Genomic DNA, 27,184 nt, shown 5'->3' with positions numbered 1-27,184 from the left:
TTTTGAGGCAGGCAGCAGAACCACTGAGCTAAATCCCCAGCCCTGTGCGGTATTCTTTAAATGTTTTACCGTAGTACTGTATTCTGTAGTGAACTCATCTAGGCTGTAAGATTTCTTCCTGGAACTTGTAGATATAAATTTAATTTTTTAGTGTTGTGGGGCCATTTAGGTCATTTATTTCATCTTCATTGAGTTTGGGAAGTGTGGGTTTGAGGAATTGGTCCACATCTTCTAAATTGTTGAATTTATGAGTGTGTAGTATCCCTTTACAATCCTAAATAGTCAGGATCTGTCCTGATAGCTTGTTTGCTTTTTTTTTTTTCCCCTCCTGATACTGATAATTTGTGACCTTTTTATTTTTATCTCTGTTAGCTTTTCTGAAGGTTTATTAGTTTTCTTGAACCACTTTTGTTCCATTGACTTTTCTGTGTTGTTATCCTGTTTGCAATTTTCATTGTTTATTTCCTCTTCCTGCTTGCTTTGTGTTTATATTCTTCTAGTTTCTTGAGAATAGGAGTTTAGAATAATGTTTTGACACCATTCCTCTTTGCTAAATGTAAGCATTTAGTCCTAAAAATTTCCTTCTCACCTGTGCTTGAGCTGCATCCCATGTGTTTTGGTGTATTGTGTTTCCCTTTTCGTTGTGTTCTGTATATTTTTATTTTTTGTAAGATATCCTTTGGCTGTGGATTATTGAGAATGGGTTGTTCCCAAATTTGTGGAGACTGTCCTGTTGCCTTTCTTGTTTTCTTTGATTTCTTTATAGTCAGAGAATACACTCTGCCTGGTTTCTGTCTTTTAAACTTGCCGAGGTTTGTTTTACAGCTTAGGATGTGGTCTACTTGCACAATGATCCATGAGTCGTTGATGTCTTATCTTTGGGGTGGTGTGTGTGTGTGTGTGTGTGAATTACATCTTACTGCTTGATTGTATTGCTCAGCTTTTCTGTATTTTTTATTTTAGATGCTGAAAACATAGTGGTAAAGTTCACATTTAAAATGGTTGATATGTCTATTCCTTCATCTCTATCAGTTTGCTTTGCATTTTAAGGCACTATTTGATACTGATACATTTAGCATTATGTCTTCCTACTCATTCAATCCTTTTTGTTATTGCTGTTAAAGTCCACTTTATTAATATAGTTACTTCTGCTTTTTAAAAAACAGTATTTTAATGTTCCTGTGGTGTTTTCCATCCTTTCACTTTTAATGTACATATGTTGTACTTGAAATAAGGTTTTTGTATACATTATATCGTTCAATAAAGTTATTTTATCTATTTTGTCAAGTCTATCTTTTAAATAGTATATTTAGACTATTTACATTTAAGGTAGTTACATTATTTTGGCTTCTGCTTCCTGTTTATTTTTTAACCATAGGGTTAATGTTATTTGAACATTTATTAGTGTTCTATCTTGGTGGTAGTTACAGTGTTTTTTTTTAAATATGTTATGCTGAATGGTTTTTCAGTGGTTGTTTTGGTATAGCATATACACACACATACAGTATAACATTTTATAATGTGCCAGTATCCATGGAATCTGTTTTACGGCTTCAACTGCAGTGCAGAAACCTTTACTTCTGTTTGGTTGTTAGGTTTCTTTAATATTTCCCCTATACACCTTGAGCACTGTACCAGATGGTATTATAAGTTTTGCTTCAATTGCTAAATATAATTTAAGAAACCCATGAGAAGTTTATTATTTTATATTTATTTTCCAGTGTTCTCTCCTGAAGTTCTGAGCTTTCCATTATCGTTTTCTTTCTGTGTGGAGTAGTTTCATGATAGGGCTGTGAACAGCAGATCCTCCTAGCTATCCTCATAAGAGTGTCTTTATTTCCCCTTCTTCAAAGACATTTTCACTGGACAGAATTTGTACTTAGCGGTTTTCAGTATTAGAAAAGGGTGCCACTTCCTTCTGACCTGCATGGTTTTAGGTGAAAATCTGCTATCCTTCCAGCTAGAGTCCTCTTATAATTATAAGTCATTTCTTGTTGGGCATCTTTCAAGCTTTTGGACAGTTTTCTGGTCCCTTCCTTTCTCTCCCTCTTTTGGAGCTCTGATGGTAAGGATATTAGAACTCTGCTTAGTCCCACTGACCCTCAAGACACAGTTCATTTTCCAATCTATTTCCTCTGTTTGGATGGAGGACATTCTGTTCATCTGTCCCTCTTATTTTCTGACTGTCTTCTGTTACTTTCACTCTGGTCGAACCCACCCAGTGAGTTTTTTAAATTAAATTGTATTTTCAACTCTTGACATTTCTGCCTTTTGCCAGGTGAAGTGGAAGTTCACATTTCTTCATAGTCTTTTGCTGACACTTCTGCCAGAAGTGGGGACCAGCTCACATGACTTCATTGAGTCCAGTTGTAGTTGGGGTGCAGGATACATTGGGCCTTCCTGACTGCTGATGGCACCCGTGGAGGGCTGCCTCCTCCTTCCTTGCAGCTTGCTTCCCTCTGCTGCCTGCGACGTCAGGGTGGGAGGTAACGGCTGGCCACCATCCCCACCTTCCTCCCCAGCTTCTTCTCCCTGTTGATAGGGCGAGAGAGCCCATGGTCCACGGCCTTGCTCTGCATTGCCTTACTCAGTGAGATTGTATGGTGCCATGTCAGCTGGCGCTGCCCTGTATCCCTTCCTGGCTGCTCACTGAGGGTGAGGCATAGCTTCTTGTGGGCCCCCAGTTACCCACCACAGAACAAAGTTGGATACTTGACTGCTTCTGGAAAGTGGACAGGGGCTGGATGGTGTCTGGGATGAGGGTGCCTCTTTCTCTGGGGGCTTGGGATCAGCCAGATCAGCTTCCGATTGGCCACCCTGAAGCTCTGGAGCCAGGGTCTGTTTTCTCCGTGCTTTTCAGACAACTAGTTCCTGTAGTAGGGTCACCCTCTTCCCCCAGCCACTTGGGTGAGCAGTCTTTCCTGTAGTAGTTGCCCCTCTGTACCTGTGGGAGATCCCCAGTTACAGGCTTCTGCAACATCCTTTCCAGGCCATGTGGAAGGTGACAAGAAGGCCATGGCTCATCACATCATTCTTTACCTTCCTGTTTTCCTGCACTTACCTGTCTTGCGATGACCAGGCTCTTAATTATAAGAGGGAGGATCTAGGGGTATTTAGCTCCTCCTCAGTGGAACAAGAAATCTATTTTCCTTTGTTTGCAACTGGAATTTGTGTTTATCTCCTCAGACCACCATAATAGAGTATTGTAGGCTCAGTGGCTTAATAGCAATGGAGACTTATTTTTCAAAATTCTGGAGGGTAGGAAATCTTGGAACTGTCTGGTGAGAGTCTGACTTCCTAACTCAAAAAATAACACCTTCAGTGTGTCCTTGAATAGGGGAAAAGCTGCAGGTCTCCTGCAGGTCTCTTGTTGTAAGGCCACTAATCATATTATAAAGGAGCCATCTTCTGATACTGTCACCATGGGGGTTAGTTTTCAACATACACATTTTTGGGGGTCACAAACTTCAGACTAGAGCAGTATTGATAGGCTTTGGCAGCAAAAACTCATCCTTAATGCTTTGTTTCAATCTTGATATGGAATAATAGGCTTTTAACATGAGAACTAAGATTTAGTTATAATCCAGACCACTTTTTTCGAGATACCAAGCCCAGTATCTATTGTTGTCTCTTGCCATATGTGACGGTGTGCCCAGCAGGTATGTTCTACTTGTACATGCCTTTCCTCAGATGTCTGGGTAACTAGGTCAGATCTGACATGCTATAGGGGAGTTTCTTATTAAAGAAAATCCAAAGTCTTGTAGTTCTGTCTGCTTGGATGCCAAGGCAGGAAAGACTGATTGCCTGCTGATTTGTTTTGTGTTGAGGGGGTATGTGGTGGTAGGTCTGCCTACTTAGAATTGCCACTTGAAGGCTGGATGGTGATGCCTTGCTGCCTTACCTGCTGTAGAACCACCTGGGTGTGGCCCTCTTGACCGTACTGGGAGACCTTCCCATAGACCCCACCTCTCCCTGCTCCATCCTATAACCCACACCAGAATGAAATTGTCTCCATGTCTTTGTTGGGCAGCTTCGATCCCTCAGCATACTGTGCAGGTGGTAGAATTCCCAGGCAGTTCTGTTCTCTGCTTGTTCCTTGTGGCCAGTAGCTGGGAAGTCTCTGCAGGTCCCTCCCTGACCTTAGAGACCTCCCCTCCTCACACCACCGTGCACACCCTTACACTTGGCTCACAGGCACGCAGAAGAGTGAGGGGCCTGGCACTCCCTTCTCTTTCAGAAACTCACAGCAGGCAGTGTACACACAAGAGGGTCATCACTGCAGTGTTTATACTGCCAGAAAAGCAGTTTCTGCAGTCCTAGAGGGATGGGAGAATTCCTGAACTATTCAGCATCCTTTTGACGCCTGAGGTGCTGTCTTGTTCCTAGCATTAGGGAGATAGTAGCATGAGGGAAGTGCTCTTGGTATGAAGTTAAGTGTCTTGGTTTGAGGAGAAGTGGTGATAGCTCATCTATTATTAAAGAAGCTCATAGACAAAGCACAGAGGTAAGGGAAATCCTTCACACTATTTAGTAGGTATTGTTATACTCAGGTCACAGGTGGTCTTGTCTGTGTGCTGCTCTGCACCTGCAAAATTCTGTAAACAGAACAAACCTAATGATACCCATTGTTAATTGTGCATTTTAACTTTGGCCTTTGGCTTACCCAGCAGCCCATCTTGGGGCAAGTGAGACATATTTGTATGATGCAGGATTAGTATCCTTTGTGAGGTGAAAATTTTGTACAGCTGACGCCAACCCTCTGGCCCATTGTACTCCTGGTAGACCTTAGTCCCCTAATTACCCTTTCTGGGGCATCTGCTTTTTTGATTTTTGCAAAGTACAGTGTGTCTGTCCTCTGAGACCCTGTTGGCTGCTCTTGTCCCCCACCCCCACAGTCTGTTTATTGCATCAGCACGGAGCAGGTCTAGGTGGGTCCAGCTGTCCCTCTGTCCACCCAGGAACTTCAGCCAGTCTGTCAGTCTGTGAGCCTCAGTTTCTTCATCCATCATGTGAGGCCCGCAGAGCTCATCTCAGCAGTAAGAGTTTTAGAAAAAGCTGATAGGCAGAAAACAGCCAGTGGAAGGAAACTCAGTGGCTTCTTGCTCTCAGTGAGCTGCCCCAGGTGCCAGCCCACAGGCCTGGCCTTTGTGTAGTGTGCTCTGTTGCTCTCCAGGGAAAGGAGCTGTCCTTTCAGGAATCTATGAAACTCATCAGGAAGTGAATTCATCTGGAAATGTGACTGTAATTCTAACCTTCCTGGTCCCAAAGCAAACAAATGAGCAAAAAGAAGAAAATCTTTTGCAGACAGTGGCCTCAGAGGGGATGGCAAAGGGAGGTCTGAATCAGCCCTAACCTGCTGATGAACCTGAACATGGCCCTGAGAAGAACCTGGGCTTTGCTGCCAAGTCCTTGGATCATGGAGAGGTGTCTGGAAGCCCCTGCCACCCTGAGTTGTCTGACGGGGCTGCATCAGGGCACCTTTTGGTGGCAGAAATCTAAGTTCAAAAATGTGCATGTGGAACAGTGGTGGCCTTAAGATGTGCAACACACAGATCCTGATCTCCATAGCCCAGGGTGTTAGTGCTGTAGGTGATGCCCTCTTTTTTTTCCCCCCTCGAGGCAATTAAGTTCCTTTGGTGTGAAAATAGAATATTAGCCATCATTCACTTAAATGTTGGCATTTCCTTTTGAGTGAGTGCATTACAAATCCTTCCTGGTCACTTCTTTGTTTTTTCCTGTGCTGGGAGGGACTGGTATCGACAGTCACGCCTCCATGGTTTTTAAGAATTTGCTCCCCACAAGGTGAGATCCCCGCATCCTGTGGGAGGCTTTAACTCCCCTGTGTTCTCTCAGCCCTGGCCCAGTCAATGACCACATGTCTCTTGAGAGACTCAGGAGAACAAGACCTGGGGAGGCAGCTGGGGATGTTTCCCTTCCCACTCCCTCCTCTCTTCACAGTGAGGCACCTGTTTCCATCCCAGGCTGTCTGTAGACCTGGGGATTTGACAGCATTTTGGGGGCAAGGAAATAACCTGGGACCTTGGAAGAGGTTCTAGGTTTTACCTAATTTTGAAGCTTGGCCTTGCTACCTTCCTTGTGGGGAGGGCTTTATAGCTGAAATTTAAAAGTAAGAGGGTGTGTTGTGTCTGTGAAATTGAAACAGATTTAATGTAAGCATTTTCAACTATCTGAATTCCTTTGCCGACCCCCCAACCCCAAATATATTACATCCCTGGGCTGGAGTTCCTAAAACCCATGAGCACTTTATAGAAGACCTTAATGACTCATTCCAGACTACTGTTTTTAAGATGACAGCATGAGCAGAAAGGATGTTTCTCTCTTAAGAAAAATGTGGAGGTACTTAGGATGAGCAGTGAGTCACTGTTCTGTGGAATAATTATGCTAGAGAAGACTCCAAGGTTTCTTGGGACCAGAGGCACAGCTCAGTGGGAGCCCAATTGCCAAGTGTGTGCAGGGCCCCAGGTTCCATCCCCAGCACTGTCTGTAGAACAAGTAACTAAAATAAGGGAAAAAAAAGTTTACTTTCTTGTGGATTCATCTGGTGTTCAGTTCCTTGAGAGATTTCTTAATACAAAGTAATAAATTCTGGATAGAGACAATTTTAAGTGTATATCTGAGAATTTTGGTCTTAGTTTTACTTTACTGGAGCATAAATTCTACTGAACTAGTCAGAGCAACTTACAAAGCTAAAAACGTTGATACCTGGCAGGATTGTGAATATTTGTGGATTTCAAAAGAACCAAGTGATACTTAATGTGAGGTAGAGTGCCACTAGCCCTGCTGTAAAGCCCACAGCTGCGCCTTCTCTGGAGTGCAGGCCTGGGGGTCAGACCTGTGCTGAGGAACCTTCATGTTCTCTCCCTTCCCCTCTGGTAGTATGGTGTAAAGTGTGGCGATGGAGAGTTCTAGCAGGTAACCTTGCCAGCTATTGGGCCTTCTGCTAACTGGCACAGCCCCAGGGCAAGTCCTTGAGCCTGGCCAAGGACAACTGTCCTCCTCTGAAGTAGAAGGGCGTGAGGCCACTCAGGTAGTGGTCAGGGCCTTTCAGGGGAAGCAGGACTGCCTGTTTCATGTGTTGCAAAGTGGTTTCTGAAGACAGGGATAGCAGAGTTACCTTAGGAGACAAAGCGGCTCAGCAGCCCTTCTGCCCTGAGGGGGACAGGGGTAGCAGGCATTGAGGGGGCAGGCAGGGGAGAATGGGGGAACCTGGTCAGATGAAAGACCTCAGAACAACAGACCAGTCAGTCATTGAGCACCAGTTCTGTACATCGTCCACACGTGTGCTAATAGTGACTGTTCCTTTCCATTCTTTTGCTTCTGGGACAGAAGACATCTTCTGCATGGGAGATATGACACAGTTGTATATGTGACATTTTCTATAGTTCACAACTGGGCCACCTGAGCCTCCCTGCAGACCTGGCTGTGTGGAGCTTAACACAGTGGCTTGGGGCTGTGCAGCAGGTCAGAGCAAAGGGCTTGGGTGAAACTGCCCCTCTGGTTGGCTGATCTTTTTGGCCCTCAGATTACTCACAAACCTTTCTGTTTCCTTACTTTGAAAACAGTATTCGGTTCTTCTCACATATTTCCTTATGTTTTTGAGAGCTTGTATCTGCCTGTGTCCTTTTGGTGGTGGGATGTCGCCTTGGGCACAAATGTGCTCCTTGTGCTTGCTCAAAACACACACGCTGTCTGGGTTTCCTGGGGAGCAGTCACACAGCCCTACTGGGACAGACACGTGCTTTAAGGACAAATACTTCAACCATTAACCATCCAGGCACAATGATTGCATCTTTGTGATTATGCAAAACAGCGTCTGGAATTGAGGTAAAAAGTTTTGTTTTTCTTTTTATAAAGAAAAATGAGCTAAAAAGAGGCAGCTGTCTTCTGTGAATTCGCTTAAGTGGGAAGCTTTCATTGTGTCTGGTCCTCACCGTGTGTAATTGGTGACCTTACATCTGTGTTGAATTAGAACTTCGCTTAGTGTATGGTCATTGTACATTCTAACTGACTGATATGGATAGGCTCTTTTCCATGTTTTATTTTAAAAACTGTTACAGGGGTAGCTGTTGAAGAGTCTGTATTTGCTCTTATTTTTGACCCGTAGCTTTTGGTCTTTGCTACTATCGAGATGAGAAAGTCATGTTTGAAACCTTAATGTGAATTTAGGAGAAAAGATGTTTATCACCTGTTTCCTGCCAGTGGTATTAGATTTCAGAGAGGAAGAGACACACTCCCGAGTCAGAAATATCTATATTTATGGTATAAGTTCTCATTCCGTCCCCTGCCCAGTAATTATTTATGGCTAGAAGCAATTTATGGTTACTAAAAGCTAGCAACTTGAGATTATTTTTTTAACTCTCTTTCTAAGGAATAGTCCTAAGTGAACTTACGCATGTGGAGTTGTGTATTTACTTTTAAAAGATCTCTTAAAAGTGCTTTTTGTAGTTGTTTTTGTAATTTGATGGAGTAACTGGTGAGAGAAATTTTCTGAGCAAGAAGTTGTTGACACTGACAGTAGAAGGGTTAAGGGGTTGGCGTCGTTGTCCTAAAGTGAGTTCAGGGTAGATCTTCAGCTTGATTGTACTTGGCTTTCATTATTAGTGGTTGGCTCAGTCAGATCTTTGAGTCCACTGAAGGCTTCTGAGGTGAAGCTGTCCCGGAACCTATGGGCCAAGGTCCATGAAGACAAGCCCCTTGTCTTGCCCTGCCTTCCAAGTTCAGAATACCACCAAGCCCTGTTCAGAGCAGCAGGTGCAGGAGCCCTGGCAGGCAGGGACAGCTGATGACAGTGACTGTAGGGCATGCTGTGGCACATGTGGGAGGATCTAACCCAGGACCAGGTTTGGGGACTGTGTTTGCAGCTTCATTGATAAGAAGGGATGATGTATGAGAGGAATTGTGGATTGTCCTGCATCCCCAGGGTCAGTGTTGCGATTGGGCTGGGGTGACAGAACATTTCAGTTCTTGGTGAGGAAGAACCCTAAGTATTCAGTGCCCTTCACTGTGCACTGCAGTGACTTAGAAAATGGAGCCCTGTCTCTGGATGTGGCTCAAGGGCCAGGAAGACTCAGTGTTGCAGAGGGCACCTGTGCAGGTCTCCCTCCTGGTGCAGGTGCTGGGCTCTGTGACCAGAAGCCAGGGATGTGCTTGAACACAGGCATCACAGTTTGGAGTCTGTGTGTGCTCCTGGCAGTCTCTGGTATGCTTTGAGGACAGCTTGGGAATGGGTAATTAGGTCTCCAGAGGTTGAGGGAGAAGTGAGTAAGAAAGCACAACCCACTAACCTTAATGCCTTTGGCTTTGTAGTTTATCATAAGGAACAGCTAATGTCAAAAGGAAAAAGCCTCATGAATACTAGTTTCCAGACTTCCGTCCAGCCTCACAGCCTTGGTTAACTTGGCACTTTCAAATGATCAGACTGGAAATTGATGAAGGCTGCGTGCTCTGACTTCCTAACTCATGACCACATAAAGGCAGCGGGCGGTGTACATCGGAAGAGTGAGTAGACAAACCCTACTTCATCCATCACCAGTGGCTTTCCATCCTAGCAGCTGTTCTGAGGCACTGTCTTGCATTCTCAGGACTGCCCAGGCTTGCCACAAACGTATACCAGGGAAGAACCGATTCTGGAGACCTTGAGTTATATGATGCTACACATGGTTTCTTTATTTACATATTCAACCAGTGGCCAAGTGGGATTAGTGGAAGATCTATCAAGGAATACAGTGATATAAGTGAGAAGTAGAGTTGGAGGGAGGCGCGTGTGTATGTTTGAAATTGGTTTCTGACTCATAATTCTGAGAACCATCAGACTTGTAGATTTCAAATGGGACAGACTCATCACCGTGGCTCTTTTGCCAGAATGGCTCTCAGGGAGCAGATAAGACAGCCTGGCCACTCGGGAGAGCCTAGGAAAGAAGCCTCAGTGGACCTGGCTGCTCTCTTCCTCTTGTGACCTGTGGATAACTCTGACTCAAAAGATATTTCTGAAGATACTTAAGCCAACCATTGAGCTAAATAAACATCCCAGCATTTTCATTCCCCAAATAAACTTTGAGCTTCAAAGTGGCCACCCGCAGAGGCAGTGTCTCCTCTAGACATTTTTGGGGTCTCTCTTTCGGAATTAGTTTAAAGTCAGTTTGAGGACATGAGGAAGTAGCTCCTTACAGGTTCCTTATGGTGTTTTCAGGTGGTTTAATCAGAATCTCTTCAGGGAATAGAGACAGGGACCCTAGGATGTCTGAAAGAGGCACTCCTCTCTCTCAAAACCCCAAAGCCCATGTGCTAGCAGAATGTGTATGGACTTGGCTAAGTGTGTTCGCTTGTGTGTTTCACTTAAGCAGCTGTTTCTTCAAAGTCACACATCCCAGTCTCATGGGAGATCAAGCAGCCTTTCCCCTTCTGTGTGGAATGTTGATTCTGAGCTTTGTTCACATTGATAGCTTTAGAACCTAATCTTGATTCTGCCTGAGGGTTTGTGGATGACTGAACATCTACAGACTGGTACAGAGGAGTGTTCCTGCCAGCTCCTCCTTGGCGTCTGCTGCGGCACAGTGGTAGGCGGACACTGACAGAGTAGCCACCTCTGGCAGCAAAGTTGTGCCAAACTGAGCTCGCAGTGGGCCCCACACCCAGCACACATGCCTACGTCGTCAGATGTCATTCACAGCACTGTCACAGGCAAAAGAGGGCAGAGCTTGAAAGAAGAGCAGTGAATGCCATGCTTTGACTTCTGTCCCCTTGAACACTTACCGTGTATAACCCTTGATGGAGGGTCCTGGGCGTGTAGCAGAAGTCAGAGGGTTTAGTTTGGTTGATGTTGAGCTCATTATGAATTAACAGTATCACTTTGTATTTTCCTGCTTTGGCTGGCAGCTCAACAGAAAGTTCTTTTCGAAAGCCCCAGCCTGATTTCACTATCAGCCACTTAACCACGATATTAATTCTTTCAGTTGCTGAGCTTGTAAGATTTTCAATGACTGTATGCATTGGAAAAGAGCTCTGTGGCCGAATCAGAACTGTTTACTAAATAGCACTCATCTTTGAGTTGCTGGAGTCCCCAGGCATTAGAAATGCCCTTCCCCCACCCTTACCATTTAAAAAGCACAATTGGTTACACCTCGTAGCATTTTGCTGTAGGAAATGACGTTACAAGTAAGTTCTGAATTCCGAAAAAGTAATTTCATAGAGCCTAGATAAAAATTCAGCTGACACAGGACACTTGACAGAATTGCCTGTGTTTGACACTCCGCATTGTGAAAGCTTTCAGTGGGGGCTTTCAAGTAAAGAGAAAGCTGGGCCTTGGAAGTCCCCTCTGCTCAGTCTGATACTGCAGGGCTGGTGACTTTTACCACAGATTGTAGCTTTGGAGTAGCTTCACCATAAGAGCACCTATATATTTCATTGTGTTTTCTTAAAGTTTAAGTATCAGGTTTTTGGTGTGCAGTGCTTTCTTAAATACTGAAACTACATGTTCTCTGGGTAAAGATGCACCTAGTCAGAATTTCTCCTTTGGAGAATTTTTTTATACATGTTTAAAATTGCCTTCTAAGTTGGCCTTCCTACTTAGTATTAAGAACTTCTGTTTCAAATGAAGGGCCAATTTTATTGACCAGGTGTCGATGTCTGCAGTTGTCAGACACACTGCATGTAGCAAAGTAAAGTATTTTTGGTTGATGTTTCTCATTCTTGTAGCTGAAAGATGTTAATGGAGCTGTCTTTTCTGTAACTGACTGTTTAGAGTGGGGGCACTTGGGTGAGAGTGTGGCTGGAGGAAGGTTGTCCTCTGAGCGTTCCAGGTGTACTCGGAAGACAATTCATGTGGGTCTCCTTGCCACTTGTAGTCTGTGCCCCGGTGACTGGCACAGAACAAAGCCAGCTAGTGCTCTGGGGAATAAATGCCTTAATCTGCTTGAGCTGCCACCACCACTGGGGCTGCTGTGCCAGAGCTGATCGGCTAGGCCTCCTTCTCCTGCTCTGGTCTTTTCCTGTGGCGTGAAACCGAAGGTCACAGTCACTAATGTTAGGCTAGTGATGAGTTTAGGAGGGGTCTCCCCATCCCCTAAAGAAGATATTGTACTTTGTCACTTGAGAAATAAGCTGTGAAATTTATGTGGAACAATGCACTATATTTACAAATTAAAATTATTACTCTTTTAAGACACAGGCCCTTCAGGGAGATGTGCCTACCTGTCCTCACAGGTGAGCTGACCAGGGTCCAGGACACTATTGCCCACCTGTCCTGGGCCTCAGAGTCTTTTAAAATATTCAAAACAGAATCTTGTTGTCTTACTTTATCCCCATATACTGCTGCATACATATTGCCTGTGTCTTACTGCAGAATGAACATAAGCTATTCAGTTTAAGTTGGTAGATTCAAGGAAGAAATTATATTTGCAGCCAGGGGTGGTAGCGCGTGAGAGAAGGAGAATTGAAAGTTGAAGCCAGTCTGGGCAGTTTACTTAGTGAGGCTCTGTGTCAAAGTAAATTAATTTTCAAAAGGCTGGGGATACAGCTTAGTGTGAAGGCCCTGGGTTCAGTCCCTAGTACCGTCAGAAAAGAAGTGTATTGCAAAAACCAATACTCAGTGATAGAGCACTTGCCTAGCATGCACCCAGCCCTGGGTTCAGCCCCAGCACCAAAAAAAAAACAAAACCAGTCTTTAACAACAACAACAAAAATAGATAAGGGAGGGTGATGGGGGTGTGTGATCAAAATATGCTAAATGCCTGTATGAAAATGCTACAGTGAAACCCAGTATTTTCTAAAGTTAATATGCACTAAAAAATGAAAAGCAATAATACGTGCAATGTTAGAATAGCCCAGCCCTACCAGCCTCCTCTGCAAAATGTGATTTATATCGTACAATACTATTTTGTAGTAGGTTTTTGAAATGACATCCAAGTATAGCTAATGGCGTGTTTACTAACCTAGAGCTGTAGCCAGCAAATTACAATATATGCTGATCCCGTCCTGAACCATGCTGTGGTTAATCCAGCACTCCCTATTCTTACGTGCTCTCTCAGAAGACTGGGGCCCTGGGCATCTCCATTGATTCTGCCCTTCCTGCATATTTCGCAGGGTCTGGTCTGGTCTGGTCTGTGGGTTATCTGCACCAGGACCACTTAAGGGCTTTAAGATTGCACCTTCCTGGACACTCCCCCTGGCAGAGGCTCAGCTCCAGACCTCCTGGTGGATCTGTTTACATCTGTGTATTTATTTGAGTGAACTAGCAGTTAGCTACTCAGCTTCTCTTTCCATAGAAGAAAGAGCCCACCTCCTTATCTCCTTTCCCCAAAACCAACAGGACATTTATCTCTAAGATGAACAAGTGTGGCTACCAGGGACCTGTAGCGCCAAGCTGCTGGCTGGGTTGCTGTGTTCCTTAGGTACATGTTCTGATAAGCCAGCTTCTGACAATGACTGGCTCCTTTGATGGTGCTTTGTGTTGTCAGCCCAAGTGTGAACCAGACAGAACCTTCTAAGTGAGCTTGTTAGAATTCAGCAGGCCTCAGGGGAATTAGCCCAGGGAGTTGTTTTTGTTTTGAATAGTGAGAAGTAGGAAGTACACTTCCAAGTACTCTTGTCCAGAAGAAACCTGGCAGTTGACTGAAGTCCAGCTTTTAATTCACAAGATTGTGTACTCTGTGGGAGCAGAGCTTAGGCCCAAAACACCTTCTAGAGTAACGCGTGGCCCACAGGTATTTCTGCTGAGAAAAATCAAATTTCTCCCATTTATTTACATTGGGTAACTTGGCTAATAATTTTTGCCACTCCGCCAGCTTGAAACACAGGCAATCTACATTTCAGTGTCTTCCTTTTGATAATTGATGATTTCTTCATTTCTAACTCTAGGGGTGGAGGGGATTTCATGGGATCCCAGTGTAGTGGGCACCAAATGAAGATGCTATCTTTGCCTTTAATTTTGTAAAAAGCATCTAAGTTGGGGGGAAGAATGCCTGGCTGCTAATAAAAGACAAATGATTGGATGCCTGTGATAGTTAATTCTTGAAGGACTGAAAACCTAGGAAAAATTTGAGAACTGTGACATCGTTATCACCTGGCATCATATCTACCCTGAAATCTTATTTTCTGCCAGTGGTTTAAAATGCAATTTTAATGACCTTTACAGATAAACATTAGAAATACTTGTATGACAAGGATAGAACCAAAGTAATTTTTTATGATTGAAAGTAGATTGAAATGCCATGCCTGACTTACCCTAAAAGCTCCCTGCACCATCCTCCTTCTCCACCCAGACTGCCTTAGCAGCTGCCATCTGGCTTATTCAGAGTACAGGGGACTCAGGAGGTCTTTGTGTCCCCACCCTCCACATTCAGGGCTCTGGGATACCTGCCTTGCTAAAGCCCTAAAGCTTCATGGGATCATTCCTAAATTTATTTGAGTTGGAGCTGAGAGGCAGAGAAAACGGGGCTAGAGTTTTGAGAAAAATCGGCCAAAACTTTGATGTGTTCATTTTAGCATGCTTTTAGAGAGCTGTGATTTAGTATCAGTTCTGCGGAGCTTTTACAGAAATGCAGAATAGGAAGCTGTATTCTGTGTTCCTGTGAAATATGGGCAACCTAGGTTTTTACGTATTTTGTGGTGGTTTAAAGCGCAGCACATGTGTTTAGCTGGCAGTGCTTCCATACGTGCTTTCGCAGCGAGTGAACAGAAATGGAACAGAGTAGCAGTTGGAATCCCATAGTCTTATCTCTTCCTGCACACATTACTGCTCCGGTCCCGCTCTCCTCTGACTGCGATGCTTTTCCTTGTGGCATGTGAGTACTGTTTTCCTAATGTACGATGGGACCTTTGAAGACTCACGGTTTTGTTCTTCATGTTTGGCTGTCGTGTGTCCTTTAATGGTTTCATTAGCCAGTGGGTGTGAATGTTAGTGGCAACTTAATGAAAGGGCCAACCGCCTTCTTTTCTCTCCTTTCCAAGAAGCCTTTGCTCTTAGGCCCAAAACACTTCCTCTCCCCATGTGGTGTTTGCAGACTTAAACCTATCTTTATTGGCTGTATTAATATTGAAACAAAACATGTAATTATGCTTTCATGTGGCCCTGGATAGCAGAAAGACTGGCTGTTTGTATCACTAAACCTACTTCCATAGAAACCAGCTCCAACTGGTCAGATTTCTCAGCTTTTGCATTTTGCTTTAGAAGGGACAGCTATTACATGTTATATTCCTAGGTAGTGGGTTGACATTTTCCTAGGGACTTTTACTTGTCAAAAGATTAAAATGGGTATTTTACTAAATTAAATTTTTAATTTCTCTTGTGATTCAAGTCTCTATGTCCCTCTGTCTATTCCTGTGCTAGGGATGGGGCCTTGTGCATGCTAAGTAAGCATGCTGCCATTGAGCGCCCCAGCCCTCAAGTACGATTCTTGGGTGACGTTCATTGTACCATTTTTGTTAGTCTTTTGAAATGCAAGTGTGTATAAATGGGATAGGAAGTATTTAACTCATGCAGCCCTGAACCTCCAGTTCTGTAAAAGGAAATTAATCTTTATCCCTATTCTTTGGGCAGAATTATATAGCACACTCTGCCTCTGTCATCTTTAATGCATGATTGTAGTTGTTGAAGTCTAGGATCTTCCAGAAAGGAGAAGGTGCGGGGGGTGGGCCAGCATCTAGGCCCATACCCATGGAACATTTCTAGTGCTGAGTGGACCGCAGGGTGACTTCTCTCCTTTCTTTCTACACAGCTTCTTTGCGGCAGTCTCAGGCTGAACCTCCGGATATGCGCCCAGAGATATGGATCGCGCAGGAGTTGCGACGCATCGGAGATGAGTTTAATGCCTCTTACCCAAGGAGGGTAAGGATGTGTTTGCTGCCCCTCTTCCCCTCAGACTACCCACCCCATCCCATACTATAAAAGAAAGAAAAAACAGAATAAGAGCTACATACTGATTTTAGAAGTGAAGGCATTGCCTACATGTGACCTTCCATTGTTTTGCCTCTACTAGTTTCCATTTATTTATGGCTGAATTTAAGTGATGTCTGTTAGGTAAGATACAGTATGAGGCTGCAAAAGTGCTTTATGAGCAAAGACCTTAAAACATCACTGCTAAAAGTAGAGGTTATTTTTAGGCTTTGCAATACTCCCATGTAAATACTATAGTCCAAATGAAGTGCTTCTGCACTCCTTGTAGACAGTTTGGGTCTAAGTTACAGAAATTTTTTTTTTTTTTTTCCTCGTGCTGGGGATCGAACTCGGGTCCCTTTGTTTGCGAGGCAGGTGATGGCACCACTGAGATAAATCCCTGGCCCCAGAAATTTTAAATGTGCATTGTCACAGCTCCAGGGAGCAGTACCAACACTAATGTAAAACTCCTGACACCTGCAGCTGCCTGCTGGCGTCCGTCCTCTCAGCCCTTTGGTGGTACTTGCACCTCTATGGATGGAAGTTTGAGGAGGTCACTAATCAGCAGCCTGCAGTTTGGGGTATAAGGCTAGTTGACTGCCACATTAACTTTGAGATGCATTCTAGATTCTTACAGGAGAATTATATCTTCTGCAGATGCAGAGTATTTAAAAACATTTTTTTTTTCTGTTTCTTGCCTGGTGGAGTATTGTATGACCTTCAGACCCTTTTCCACATCAGGGTGGGTTTGAGTGGTAGGATTTAACTCTGGGGTCATTATGAGCACAGGTGACTGTCCTCGGAGGGCCACATGTTAATGTTACAAGGGATCAGAGGTAACTCTGACTTGAGCACATTCCTTCAGACACCTCCTGTGAAGATTTCTCATCTGAAAGGAAGGGGGTTCGTTGTCTCACTTTATGGAAAATATTACAATTAATACCATTCTCTCATTCTGTCACTCCTCTCCTGGCTTTATTTTTTTCTGAAAATTACATTCTCATGGAAGTACCTCTACAGGTTGTAAGATCTCTTTTCTCTCCGGGAGGGAATCTTTACTGATTCCTCCGAGTCACTCCTGTCGTTTGGGTGGTATACAGTGCTGAGCCCACTCAAGCTTCCTCTTGTCAGGGTCCCTCATTCCTTCATAGAGGCTGTCAGGGAGTGTGGTCCTGCATGTCAGGCTCTTTTCCTGTCTTTCTGAACCCATGGGTGTGTGTGTCCCTGTGTGTGGTGGGAAGTGCTGGAATCACGGTTCTGTCATCGAACAGGAAGTGTCACATTGATGAATGGGCTGAGGGTATTCTCATGATACTGTCCACAGCTGGCACATGCCTGATGCCTTCCCACTGTGAGTGAGCTCACAGATCATAAGTACTTGGCGGCCCATACCTGAAATGATGCTTTTTTTTTTTTGAAAGTTGGTTGAATGCTGTAATTTGCCACTAAAGTTATCATACAGTCTCTGCAGTTCTTGCAGTTTTGGTGTTAGTGTGTGTGATGAGCCTTGGTTCTCATCAGAAACTGGGCCACGGTGTCCCGGAGGTTGGCCTTCAAGCTGAAGCAAGGAGGATTTGTGTCCCTTCAGGAGAGCAGGCGGTAACAGTAGAGTTCTGGATCTGGGGCTGTGTCTAGAATCCCCCAGGATGGGTCAGGTCATTGCTGAGCCAAGACAGCCAGCTGCCTGTCATGCTGGGCCTGACACCTGACACCTCCTGTCTCAAAGGGACCCTGGTTGCTTGGGGCTGGAACTGACTGGAGTAGGGCTGCCCAGGTGGAGCCAGGCCAGGCCCTTAAGTGTCTGAGAGCTGCTGGGAGCGCTTCACACAGCCATGCTCATAGATAGCTGCCCTTCTCATAGCCAGGACAGAGCTGTTGGCTGCAGAACTGAATGTGTTTAAAGATGTTTTGAGAAAGTTTCTCTTTAAACCACAAAGTGAACTCACAACTCTGCAAGGCTTCCTGAAGGCCTGCCAGGTAGGGCCAGTGAGGTAGGTCCCTAGCAGGAATGAGACATGGGTGGAAGTGAGCTCAGCCCATCTCTGGGCATCCCTGACAGAGGCTGTCACTGTGCTGGTGCACAGTTTGAGACATGGGCTTTCCTGACCTTGCCTCAACCTAGTGGATGAGATGGCAGTGTGGGGTGGGGCGGGGCTCCCTCCTCTCGGAGTGTTGTTTCAGTGTCACATTTAATGGGCATCTATGATAGTCATGTCTGTTTTTCCTGTGCTTTTGTTAAAACAAACATGTTAGGCCTATTGCACTATTTTGCAAGATTTTGTAAGTGTGTGCACTTATTTTGCATATTTTAAAAATAATTCAGTGCTAAAATACGGTCACTAAGAGAAGACTTTAGCTTTTGTAGCAGGCTGGGGTACTGGCAGAAAGGACTAGAAAATAAATGCTGGTTATAACATAATTTTTCTGAAATGAGGACAGTCACATTCTCCAGAATAAATATAAATAGCCAATTTAGAACACAGACTCTGAAGCTCTGGTCAGTCCCACAATGACCCTCAAAGCCACCAGTGCCTGTCTTGCTAGTTGTTAGGTCAGGGCAGTCCGGCGTCGGTGACCCCAGTGACATTCATTGCCATACACAGGGAGGAGGACATGGGGAGCGGTCTGCCATGCTGTGACTCGGGGGACCTCCTGTCTTTGCACAGTGCCTGCACCTCTTGGGGAACTGGCACTTGCACTGCTGTGCCCCTCCACAGTGGTTTCAGCCTCTTTAAACATTTCCATCTGTCGGTTTGGGTTTTTTCCGAACCTCCTGTAAAGCATTGGTGTCCTTGCTGCGATCCTGACAGAGTGTTCTCCTGTTTTTCCAGTAAGAGACATAGAGGACATTATTCTGTGGTTGTCCTGTGCTGATAGGTGGGCTTTGGGGTGGAGCTGTGAGGCAAACCTTGAAGGAGGCGAGGGGCACAGGTGAGCATCTGCTCCCATCCTCTCTCTCTTTGCTCCTGGTGTTTCCCGCCGGCCCGCAGAGAGTTGTCACTGAGCCTCGCTGATTTCTGCCAACTTTTTATTTTGAAATAACTTCACGTTTATATCGGTGTTGGAAGAAAGGTACAGAGAACTCTGCTAGTCTGCCACCTTTGAGTCCCCAGTATGAAGATGTCGTCACATTTGGTTTAACAATGTCCCTTTTGACACGTGAATTATTGTTTCTACATGGTGCCCCTCTTCTGGCCCTTAATCCTTCAGTGTGCATTTCCTAGGAAGAAGAACATTCTCTTACATAATCACAGTGTAACTGTCAAAATCAGGAAGTGAATTGTGTTCTGGTTCTTTCATTTGATTTGTAGTCTTCAACTTTTTTCAGTTATTCCCAAATGTCCTTTATATCCTGCTGCCAAAAAAATATCAAATAGTTATTTTCTGGGGTCAGGGATTTAGCTGTGTGGTGCCACCGCCTGCCTTGTGAGCACAAAGTTGCTAGTTTGATCCCTAGTACCAAAAAAAAAAGGCATTTCCCCAGTCTAGGGTCATTCCTTGAGTTTTGGTGTCTTGTCCCTTGTTCCATTGATTTGGAGCTGCTTCTTGGCCTTCTCCCTTGTGACAGTGCCATGTGTAACCTGGGAAACTCTAGACTCACAGCAGTTGGTTTGCCTGATACTTCTGGGTGGTATGTTACGGGTTTTGTGCAGGAACACTGTTGTACGTGTCCCCAGTGCCTCAGCCCCTCTGTCTCCTTCCTGGTGCTGTTCAAGAGTTGTGTCTTCCACTGTAGAGTTAAGTTTGCTGGTAGCAAAGAGCTTATAAAAGGAGGTGATTTCCTCTCTCCCGTCTAATTTGTTTCATTTGCCTTCTTGGGTTTGCTGGTTCCAGTTTGTCCCCTGGGTTATTATGCATTCGTTACACTCAGCCCAGTGTCTCACTAACCAGACCAGTGAGGCCCTCAGAAAGAAACTTCAGGGCTGGGAATTTAGCTCAATGGTGCCGGTGCCTGCCTCGCAAGCACAAGGGTCTGAGTTCCATCCCAGGTACCAAAAAAAAAAGGGGAATGAAACTTCAGTAGCTGTGAGACAAAGCCCAGACATCAAGTTTGATGGGACCCTAGGAGGCAGTGTGGGTCACTGAATTGACCACACCCACATGGTGTGCTGCCAGTCTCAGCTCCTTCTGTCCACACTGCAGCATGGAATACATACACGGGACTTGTGGAGGGTGGGCAGGGACTGTGGAAAGGCCAGGGAACACAGGGATGCCAGGGGCCTGGAGGAAAGAGGTTGGAGGCTCTTTGCGTTTGGCAGGGTGGTTTGGGTCATCTGTACGGCAGCAGGACAGGTGGTACCTTGAAGCCTTGACCTGGGGGCAGGGAGCCTCCACACCGAGACAGCTAGGTTTGCTCAGAAGAGTCCTCACTGGCTCCTCCCAGGACTCAAACTACATGAGGGCACGTGCTGGCCTGTCTGGTGGAGGTGATGTCAGTCCAGTCATGGCCCTGAGCCAGTGTGAACGCCAGCTCCGGAGGCGTGGCATCCCCTTGGTGGGCATGTTGACCACAGGGCAGTGGAGAAGGCTGGGCCCTTCAGAACATGAAGATGTGTTTCTGGAGTCACTGGACCTTTCTGCAGCTATTCCCTGCTCTCCACACTGCTTCCTGGGTCTGTGTCCGGCACCTCACTCCAGACTGGTGCAGAGAGCCTGCTCTTGGTTTGAGGGGCCTTGGAACGCTCCGGTGGTAGACAGCTTGGACAGCTAGGAGTGACTCTCTGATGGACTCTGCAGATGGGGCAGGCAGTGAATGAAGACTCTCATTATCTGATCTCAAGAAACACTGCGTCTTTTGTTTACATTGCCTACTTCCTTCTTTGTCCGGGGCATGTGCAGGCATGAATTGATTAAAGTGCTGCAGACCAGAGTGTAGCCCTGAGTCAGATAAAGTAGAGGGAAGAGCAGCCTGCAGAGTAGTTTTGATTAAACAAAAGTTTACCGGAAGTATCCAGTGTCCACGCATCCGCATTTTGCTGTGCTCTGACCAACTTGGGACCCTTAGGTGCCTGTGCTGCCCAAGAGGGATCCCTGTGCTGCCTGACCTGTCATCCTCCTCATGTCTTGTACAGCAGAGAGACCTAGCTTGGAGCTTGCCCAGTGAGTGCATGAACAAACGGACCCAGAGATGGGTCCTCAGCATCGTTCCTTAAGTGAATATTGGAATTTCATAAAATAAGCTGTTTTCACACTGTGACTATCTGTGAAAATAATTAGTAATTTAGCTATATCAATAATTAGTAACAATTAGCTATATCAAATATAGAATTCAAATTAGATCTAACTCGTGAAATGGAGAGTGCCCTGACTTTACTCACAAGGGTTTACAGAATGGCACGTTTCACAGCGAAAGCAGTCGTGGGTGCTAGAGCTAAATCTGTCATTTATTGTGGCACAGTCATCAAGTTTTGAAAGCATTTTCCTTGGACTGGAGGAAGCGGTTTGTGAGTCTGGTTTTCGGAGCCATCCACACCTATCTTGGGCTACACCTACCAGTGACACGGAAGTGGTGAGCGCTTGTTTTTTACCCCGAGAATTTTGGGAGAGCTTGTGTTCAGGGTCTCAACAGGGCCTTCTGTGACTTGTTGAGGGCAGACTGATCTTGCGGGACCATAGGACTCTTGGAACTAGGAGCTCAGGATTTTGCCTGTCTTTTAAATGCTCTGGAACCACTTTTGAAGCAAGAATGTATCTGACCCACTGTCTCCATCCGGTTGTGCACCAATGCACGAGGATGGGGCACCGGGTGCATTTCTGTGTTGGTGTTAGGCTGGGTGCACTGGTGTTGGTCCCCACCACGTGTGAGGCCCATCCGCCTGGCGGGTGCTGCACCTGCAGGCAGCCTGGCCATTAACATGTGGCCAGGAGGAGATGCAGGTGCCTGGAGGGGACTTCGGGGAGGTCTAACAGGGTGATTTTTTTAATCTCTGGGGGAAGGAAATGAAGATGCACAGCGGAAGGCTTGGCCCTTCTGTAGACATACAAAAATAATAAGCCTCTTGCATCACCCTTCACTAGACTTCTACCAGCTGAACCAGGGCGGAGAGGTTTTAGTTGTGGTTAAAGCGTGTTATGTCTCACTTAGCATTTTTCTGAGGCTGGGCACTTCAGAACAGAGTGTTCCTGCTCCACATCAAGTATTTCAACCAGGGCCTGGAAGAGCAGGCTCCAGCTCCTCTGGGGCCGGCCACAGACTTTGAACACGGTGCTCAGGAGTTGACCACCCCAGTTAGCAGTCAGCACGATCTACAGAGCCTGGGATCCAACAAGTAAAGATCCCCTAAGGAGAGGTGTGTGTTAGACTGCCCGAGGAATATTGGGTGAACACAGCCCCAACTGAGAGTGAACTTGAAAAGTAATTATTAGTCCCACAAAATGTCTTCACTGAAATAGTTTCTTTGAAACAGTACATTGAAAATAGGATAAAGGTTTGGTTCATGAAAACACAGTTTTTATGTGACTTTTGAAAATCACATTGTCACCATACCAGTGTGGCTGCAGCTGTGTTCACCTGCAGTGTTGTTCTGTACCACCCAGACACACACACAGACACACTGCTCTGTGACATCTAAGCTTTTAAGCAGAAGCTATGTAAATGAAATGCCCTTGTTGCCGTGGTAATAAATAGACATTGGCTGATGTCTGCCCAACATGATAAGAGCAGCAGGCATTGAACCAGCTCTGCAATTTGAGCTGAGACACTCGTGGACTTCAGTTCCTGGTGTGACGGCAGAGAGAAGGCCCATGTGGTGCTCGCTCCTTGCTGGCCCTTCCACCTGACCTCAGTCCCACTTGGCTGCTGTGTAAATAAACACTGCTGGGCCGTGAGGTGTGAACACCAGGTGGGGTGGCAGGGCAGTTCTGGCCTGGGAGCAACAGTACAGTGTTCTCCAGCCCTGGATGCTCCTCTTGAGCACTACAGAGGCAGACATGTCCTTCTCATTGCCTGGATCTAGGGCAGAGATTCCCTCTGTCAGAATTCTCCACAGCCGAAAATCTGGTTTCCTGTAATATTACCGCTTCTTGTTAGTAAAACTACTTAGGGGGAACAAAGCTAGGACATCTTAGGCATTAGGGTTGAAATGGAAAGAAACAAGTTCTGGAACAAGTTACATGCCTGTTCACCTGAGTTGTGGTAAGTATCCCCGTACGAGACTTTTTGTGTCTGAGAATTTGAAATTGAACTGGCTTTGATAGGATGATAGAGATACTGTCATGTTTCCTTTGTCACTTTGACTGCCAGGAGCAGTGGCAGCAGGTGGTTCTTCCATCCCCATGGTTGGGCACCTGGGATCTGAAGGACTGTTCTGAGTAATACAGGCCAAGCTCATCTCCCTCTTCAGGAGAAGGAAGCCAAGCCTAGAGCTGTAGCCTTTAGGATGCTGGTATCCACCTGCCTAGGTCCCTTGGGCAACCTAGAGTCAAGTTTCCCTTTGTTTCCCGAGCCCTGCTTCCCTGGATGGAGCAAGAAAGCATTGTTTTGCTATCAGTGTTTTGGCATTAAGATGTAATTAAGTTCCCCTCACACTTGATTTTTCCACGTGTGACTTGAAGATGGTTCTTGGGCGTGGGCTGCAGTGGTGACTGGTGGTTGTGTCCGGTCGTCCTCCTGCCCATGGGGTGTCTGAGGCATCCATGCTGCTGTTCCCTCTTAGTGCTCCTCACTGCACGGGCTGCTCCCCTGGGAAGTAAGCTTGAGCCCCACTCTTAGGCATTCCTCTGGCCCATCCCCTTCCCCAGTGGCCACCCGGATCTGTGTCACCTATGTCCTGTGGACATGGAGAGATCTGTCTGGGAATCATTTTGCACCTTAGGAGCAGAATACCTGGGCCTGCCCCACAGGGACCTGGAGACTCAAGTCCTTTGTCACCCCAATGGGGAACTAGTCCAGGGGACACAGTCCTACATCTCAGTGTCCTTACTTGTCCTGGTTTATTATGAGAAGTGAAAGCCTTTCTCACCACTTATTGTACGCACCCAGCTTTCTGCTGCAGGCCACACTCCTGTCAGTCTAGAAGGGATTAACCCTGGTGCCTTCCTGCCCAGCTTCTCCACCCACCTCTCCCGGCAAACGTTCTCTGCCATCTCATTTACCTCTGTATTGTCCCTGTCATATAATCTGGTTTATTATCTTGTGCTGGCGACACAGGGATCACAGCATGCCGGGTGGATACACAGACGCATGCTGTGAAACTAGCCCGCTATGATCAAGCAGCCTTTGGGAGCTTGGGGGGGGTTGGGCCATCAGGGATCCTGGAGAGAAACACAAAGCTGTGGCCGTGGGGGCATCCATGAGAATCAGTTTCCCCAAATGACCCATCCCTTGTATAGCTACTAATTTAGACACGGACAAAATTTCCTAGCAGGAGGGGGCTCCACCCTGGGGTACTTGGGACTTGGTGATATATGTGCAGGGAGGGAGGAAGCTGCTGTACATGGGCATTTAAGGTGTTTGTACTTAGTAGCAAATTTGGATTATTTTTAAGTACCCTTTTATCCAAATGCATCATTGCTTGGACTAAAATAGGTACTGGCATCTGGCCTAAGTAGTGTCATTTTCACATAAAACAGTAATGGATGGAGAATGAAAGGTTTGCTAGGGCAGTCATAGCACGTTGCCAGTAGAAACCTGCCCCTTGAAGTTCCAAAGGTCTGAGGCCCCTCACAGTTCTCGACCTCTAGATGGCCACCTTCTCCGTGACCTGGTGTGGTCATCCCTGTGTGTCTACTGGCTCATCCTGTGTGGACACTTGTGCTAGGGCTCATCCTAGTCCCATTACTGAGGCCATCTCATGTCCAGCACATTCTTTGGCCCTAGGCTCGGACTGCAGCGTGTGAATCTGGGGACACAGTTCAGCCCACACTGAGGGAAACGGAACTTCTTAGTTTTTTTCAGTACTGTTAATCAGGAAAGGTAGTACCCAGCGTAGGCATGGTGGAACATAAATGTGCCCTCAGTCCCCAGATGCCCCTTGGAGCTGAGTAAGAGAGTGTGGACAGGAAGCAGGTTCTGGCCTGCTACCCCCGTGGTGCGTTTCTCCTGTCCTCGTGCCTCAGCACCCGAATTGCCCCCGCATGCCAGCCCCGTGTCCAGTTTGTCCCTCCCATGCACCGGCGTTTCACTCCTGGTCCCAACATGCAGGGATTGTCACCTGCGGGCCCGATTCCACGTTCTGTCTTGGATGTGTTGTCTTGCCCAGAACCTCAGGGCCTGTGCTACTTTGAGCTCACCCCTCAACCTTTGGGTCACCCAAAACCAAAGGCCCGGGTGCAGCCACAGTCACTGCAGCTCTGAGCAGCTGTCGCTCTTGGCCACCTGCAGAGCTGCATGGTTCCTCTTCTTTACCTGGCTGCAGCTCTGGGGCCATCTGCCCAGGCTGTGCGCCCCAGGTGTCAGGACAGCCAGGCTTCAGCACAGGAGCCTCTGTCCTCTGTTCCCCGCAGTTCAGGCCGAGTGTTCTGGGCAGGGGCACCTTTGGCTGCTGTGCCAGCTGTCAGGGCTTTCTGGACTGACACGCGGCCCTTTGGAGTCAGTGCTAACAGCTTCCTCCATTGAACATTGTCCAAGGCAGTGGTTCACTTACGCAGAGTGAGCCGCGTCCTGTTGTCACACCCGCTGTCTGAGAGGAGATGCATCATTGTCTCCTCTCTCTTCAGGGCCGGTCTTTTCCTCTGCTGAGAGTTCCTGGGCCCCCCACCCCTGTGTCCTGCAAAGGCAGTGGGAGATTTTTCCCTTGGATGCTGCCAAGTGTGAGCAACTGGGGTCCGCCCCATGCGACCTGGCCCCTTGATGTGTATTATTCTGACCATGGACACAGCAGCCTCATTCTGGGGACACTGGGGGCAGTGAGGACACCAGGCTGGCACGAGACTTCCCACCATAGATATCTGTCACAGCATGTACTTTCTTCATTTTAGTAAGTTGTGGTTTATTTTGAATAAGCTTCTTTCAGCCTATTAATATTATTCTACACCAAAATTAACCTTCCCTTCAATTTTTCTCACACAAGAAGGAGCAGAGTAATTTTGAAAGTTAAATCAAAACAAAGCAATCTTGTGTGTAAAGCCGATAAAAATCGCAGACTGTGGTTACGGAGCGCCTCCACAGGAATCGCTGACTTAAAGCTGATTTCCTCCCGCCTTGTTATGGAAGGAAAAGGGGAAATGCCCTGGCCTTATCACCGTCCCACCGTGTTGAGAGCCTGTGTAAACAGTGGCAAGGGGGAGCTCTGCGCAGCTGGTGTGTCTGGGGGGATGTTTTGGGGCAGAGAGGGGACGGTGGCATCCCAGCCTCATTCAGGGCCAGCGGTTCCCAAGACCGTACCTTGGAAACATTTCTCGCCAGAGCAGAGAGGGACTTGTGGATGGCTGTGTGGTTACACAGACCCTCTCAAGTGTGGCTTAGTCTCCAGGGAAATGGCCAGGGCTGACTTCAGACCTTCAGATGACCCAGGCTGTCGCTCAAGGCATGGTGAGACATCGAGGCAGATGTTTTGTTACCTTCTTTGCTGTTCTTAATTTACACTTTGTACCTAAACTGCAAAGTAGACTAGAGCCCAGGGGAGGTCTCTCTGGAAGACATGAGGATCTGAAGCCTTCAAATAATCCAGCGATTTCCTTCTGAGCAGTTTCTCTGCTTCTAATGCACGTAAGGTGGTTGCCAGCGAAGAGGTGCCTACTCACTCTCAGCTGCTCTTTCCTCCTCAGACGTGGTGGGCAGGAGTGACTCAGCCTTGTGTCTGTGCCGTGGGCACCCTGCTGGGTCACAGGATTTACCCAGCACAGTGGCCCTAAGCACATCGCAGCACCACTTTACTTAGCTTCTTAAGGCAAATTACCCCAAATCACTGGTTTCTTAAATAAATTACAGCTACCAGAAATTTACCCTCGAGCGAGTCTGAAATGTATTTGAATGTCAGTGCATGTGGCTAGTGAGAGCCTTTACCCTGCCAAGTCCTTTCCCTCCTCCCTTGTGTCCCCTTGCCTCTTTTCTTGAGACACCAGACCTGTGACTAACAGAGGCTTTTGTCACCACACCTGTGTGAACACTCTTCAGGTCCATGGATCCTCTGGAGTTTTTTGAGTGTTCTTTTGGTGGCTTTTTCCTGTTTGCAGGAGAAAGAAAACCCCTTATGGGGGTTGCCCTTCATACCTTCCCTTTGCAGGAAAATGGAAATGTGTTCCCTGGACAATGTTGAGGAGAAATTGGTGCTTCAGGAACACAAGAAGGGCCTCCCATAGCCATCAAGATGCCATAGCTGCTTACTTCAATGTGGGAGGCCACCCCCCCCC

The 27,184-nt window shown here is 46.4% G+C and overlaps 1 protein-coding gene across 4 annotated transcripts in view; it reads left to right on the top strand.

The window, feature by feature from the left end:
* Positions 1-27,184, top strand: part of Bcl2l11 (BCL2 like 11) — a 38,577-nt gene that overhangs the window by 7,970 nt on the left and 3,423 nt on the right. For all 4 annotated transcript variants that reach the window (XM_010638171.3, XM_010638177.3, XM_010638176.3 and 1 more), the window contains one exon: positions 15,735-15,844. In XM_010638171.3, the coding sequence (XP_010636473.1) occupies positions 15,735-15,844 (110 nt within the window). The remainder of the gene's footprint in view (positions 1-15,734; positions 15,845-27,184) is intronic.

The sequence above is a fragment of the Fukomys damarensis genome, unplaced genomic scaffold (assembly GCF_012274545.1).
Source record: "Fukomys damarensis isolate Sample0158 unplaced genomic scaffold, DMR_v1.0_HiC HiC_scaffold_9, whole genome shotgun sequence".
Taxonomy (NCBI): domain Eukaryota; kingdom Metazoa; phylum Chordata; class Mammalia; order Rodentia; family Bathyergidae; genus Fukomys; species Fukomys damarensis.
Note: the sequence above shows the minus strand (reverse complement) of the source record. Positions and strands in the feature narration are given on the sequence as shown.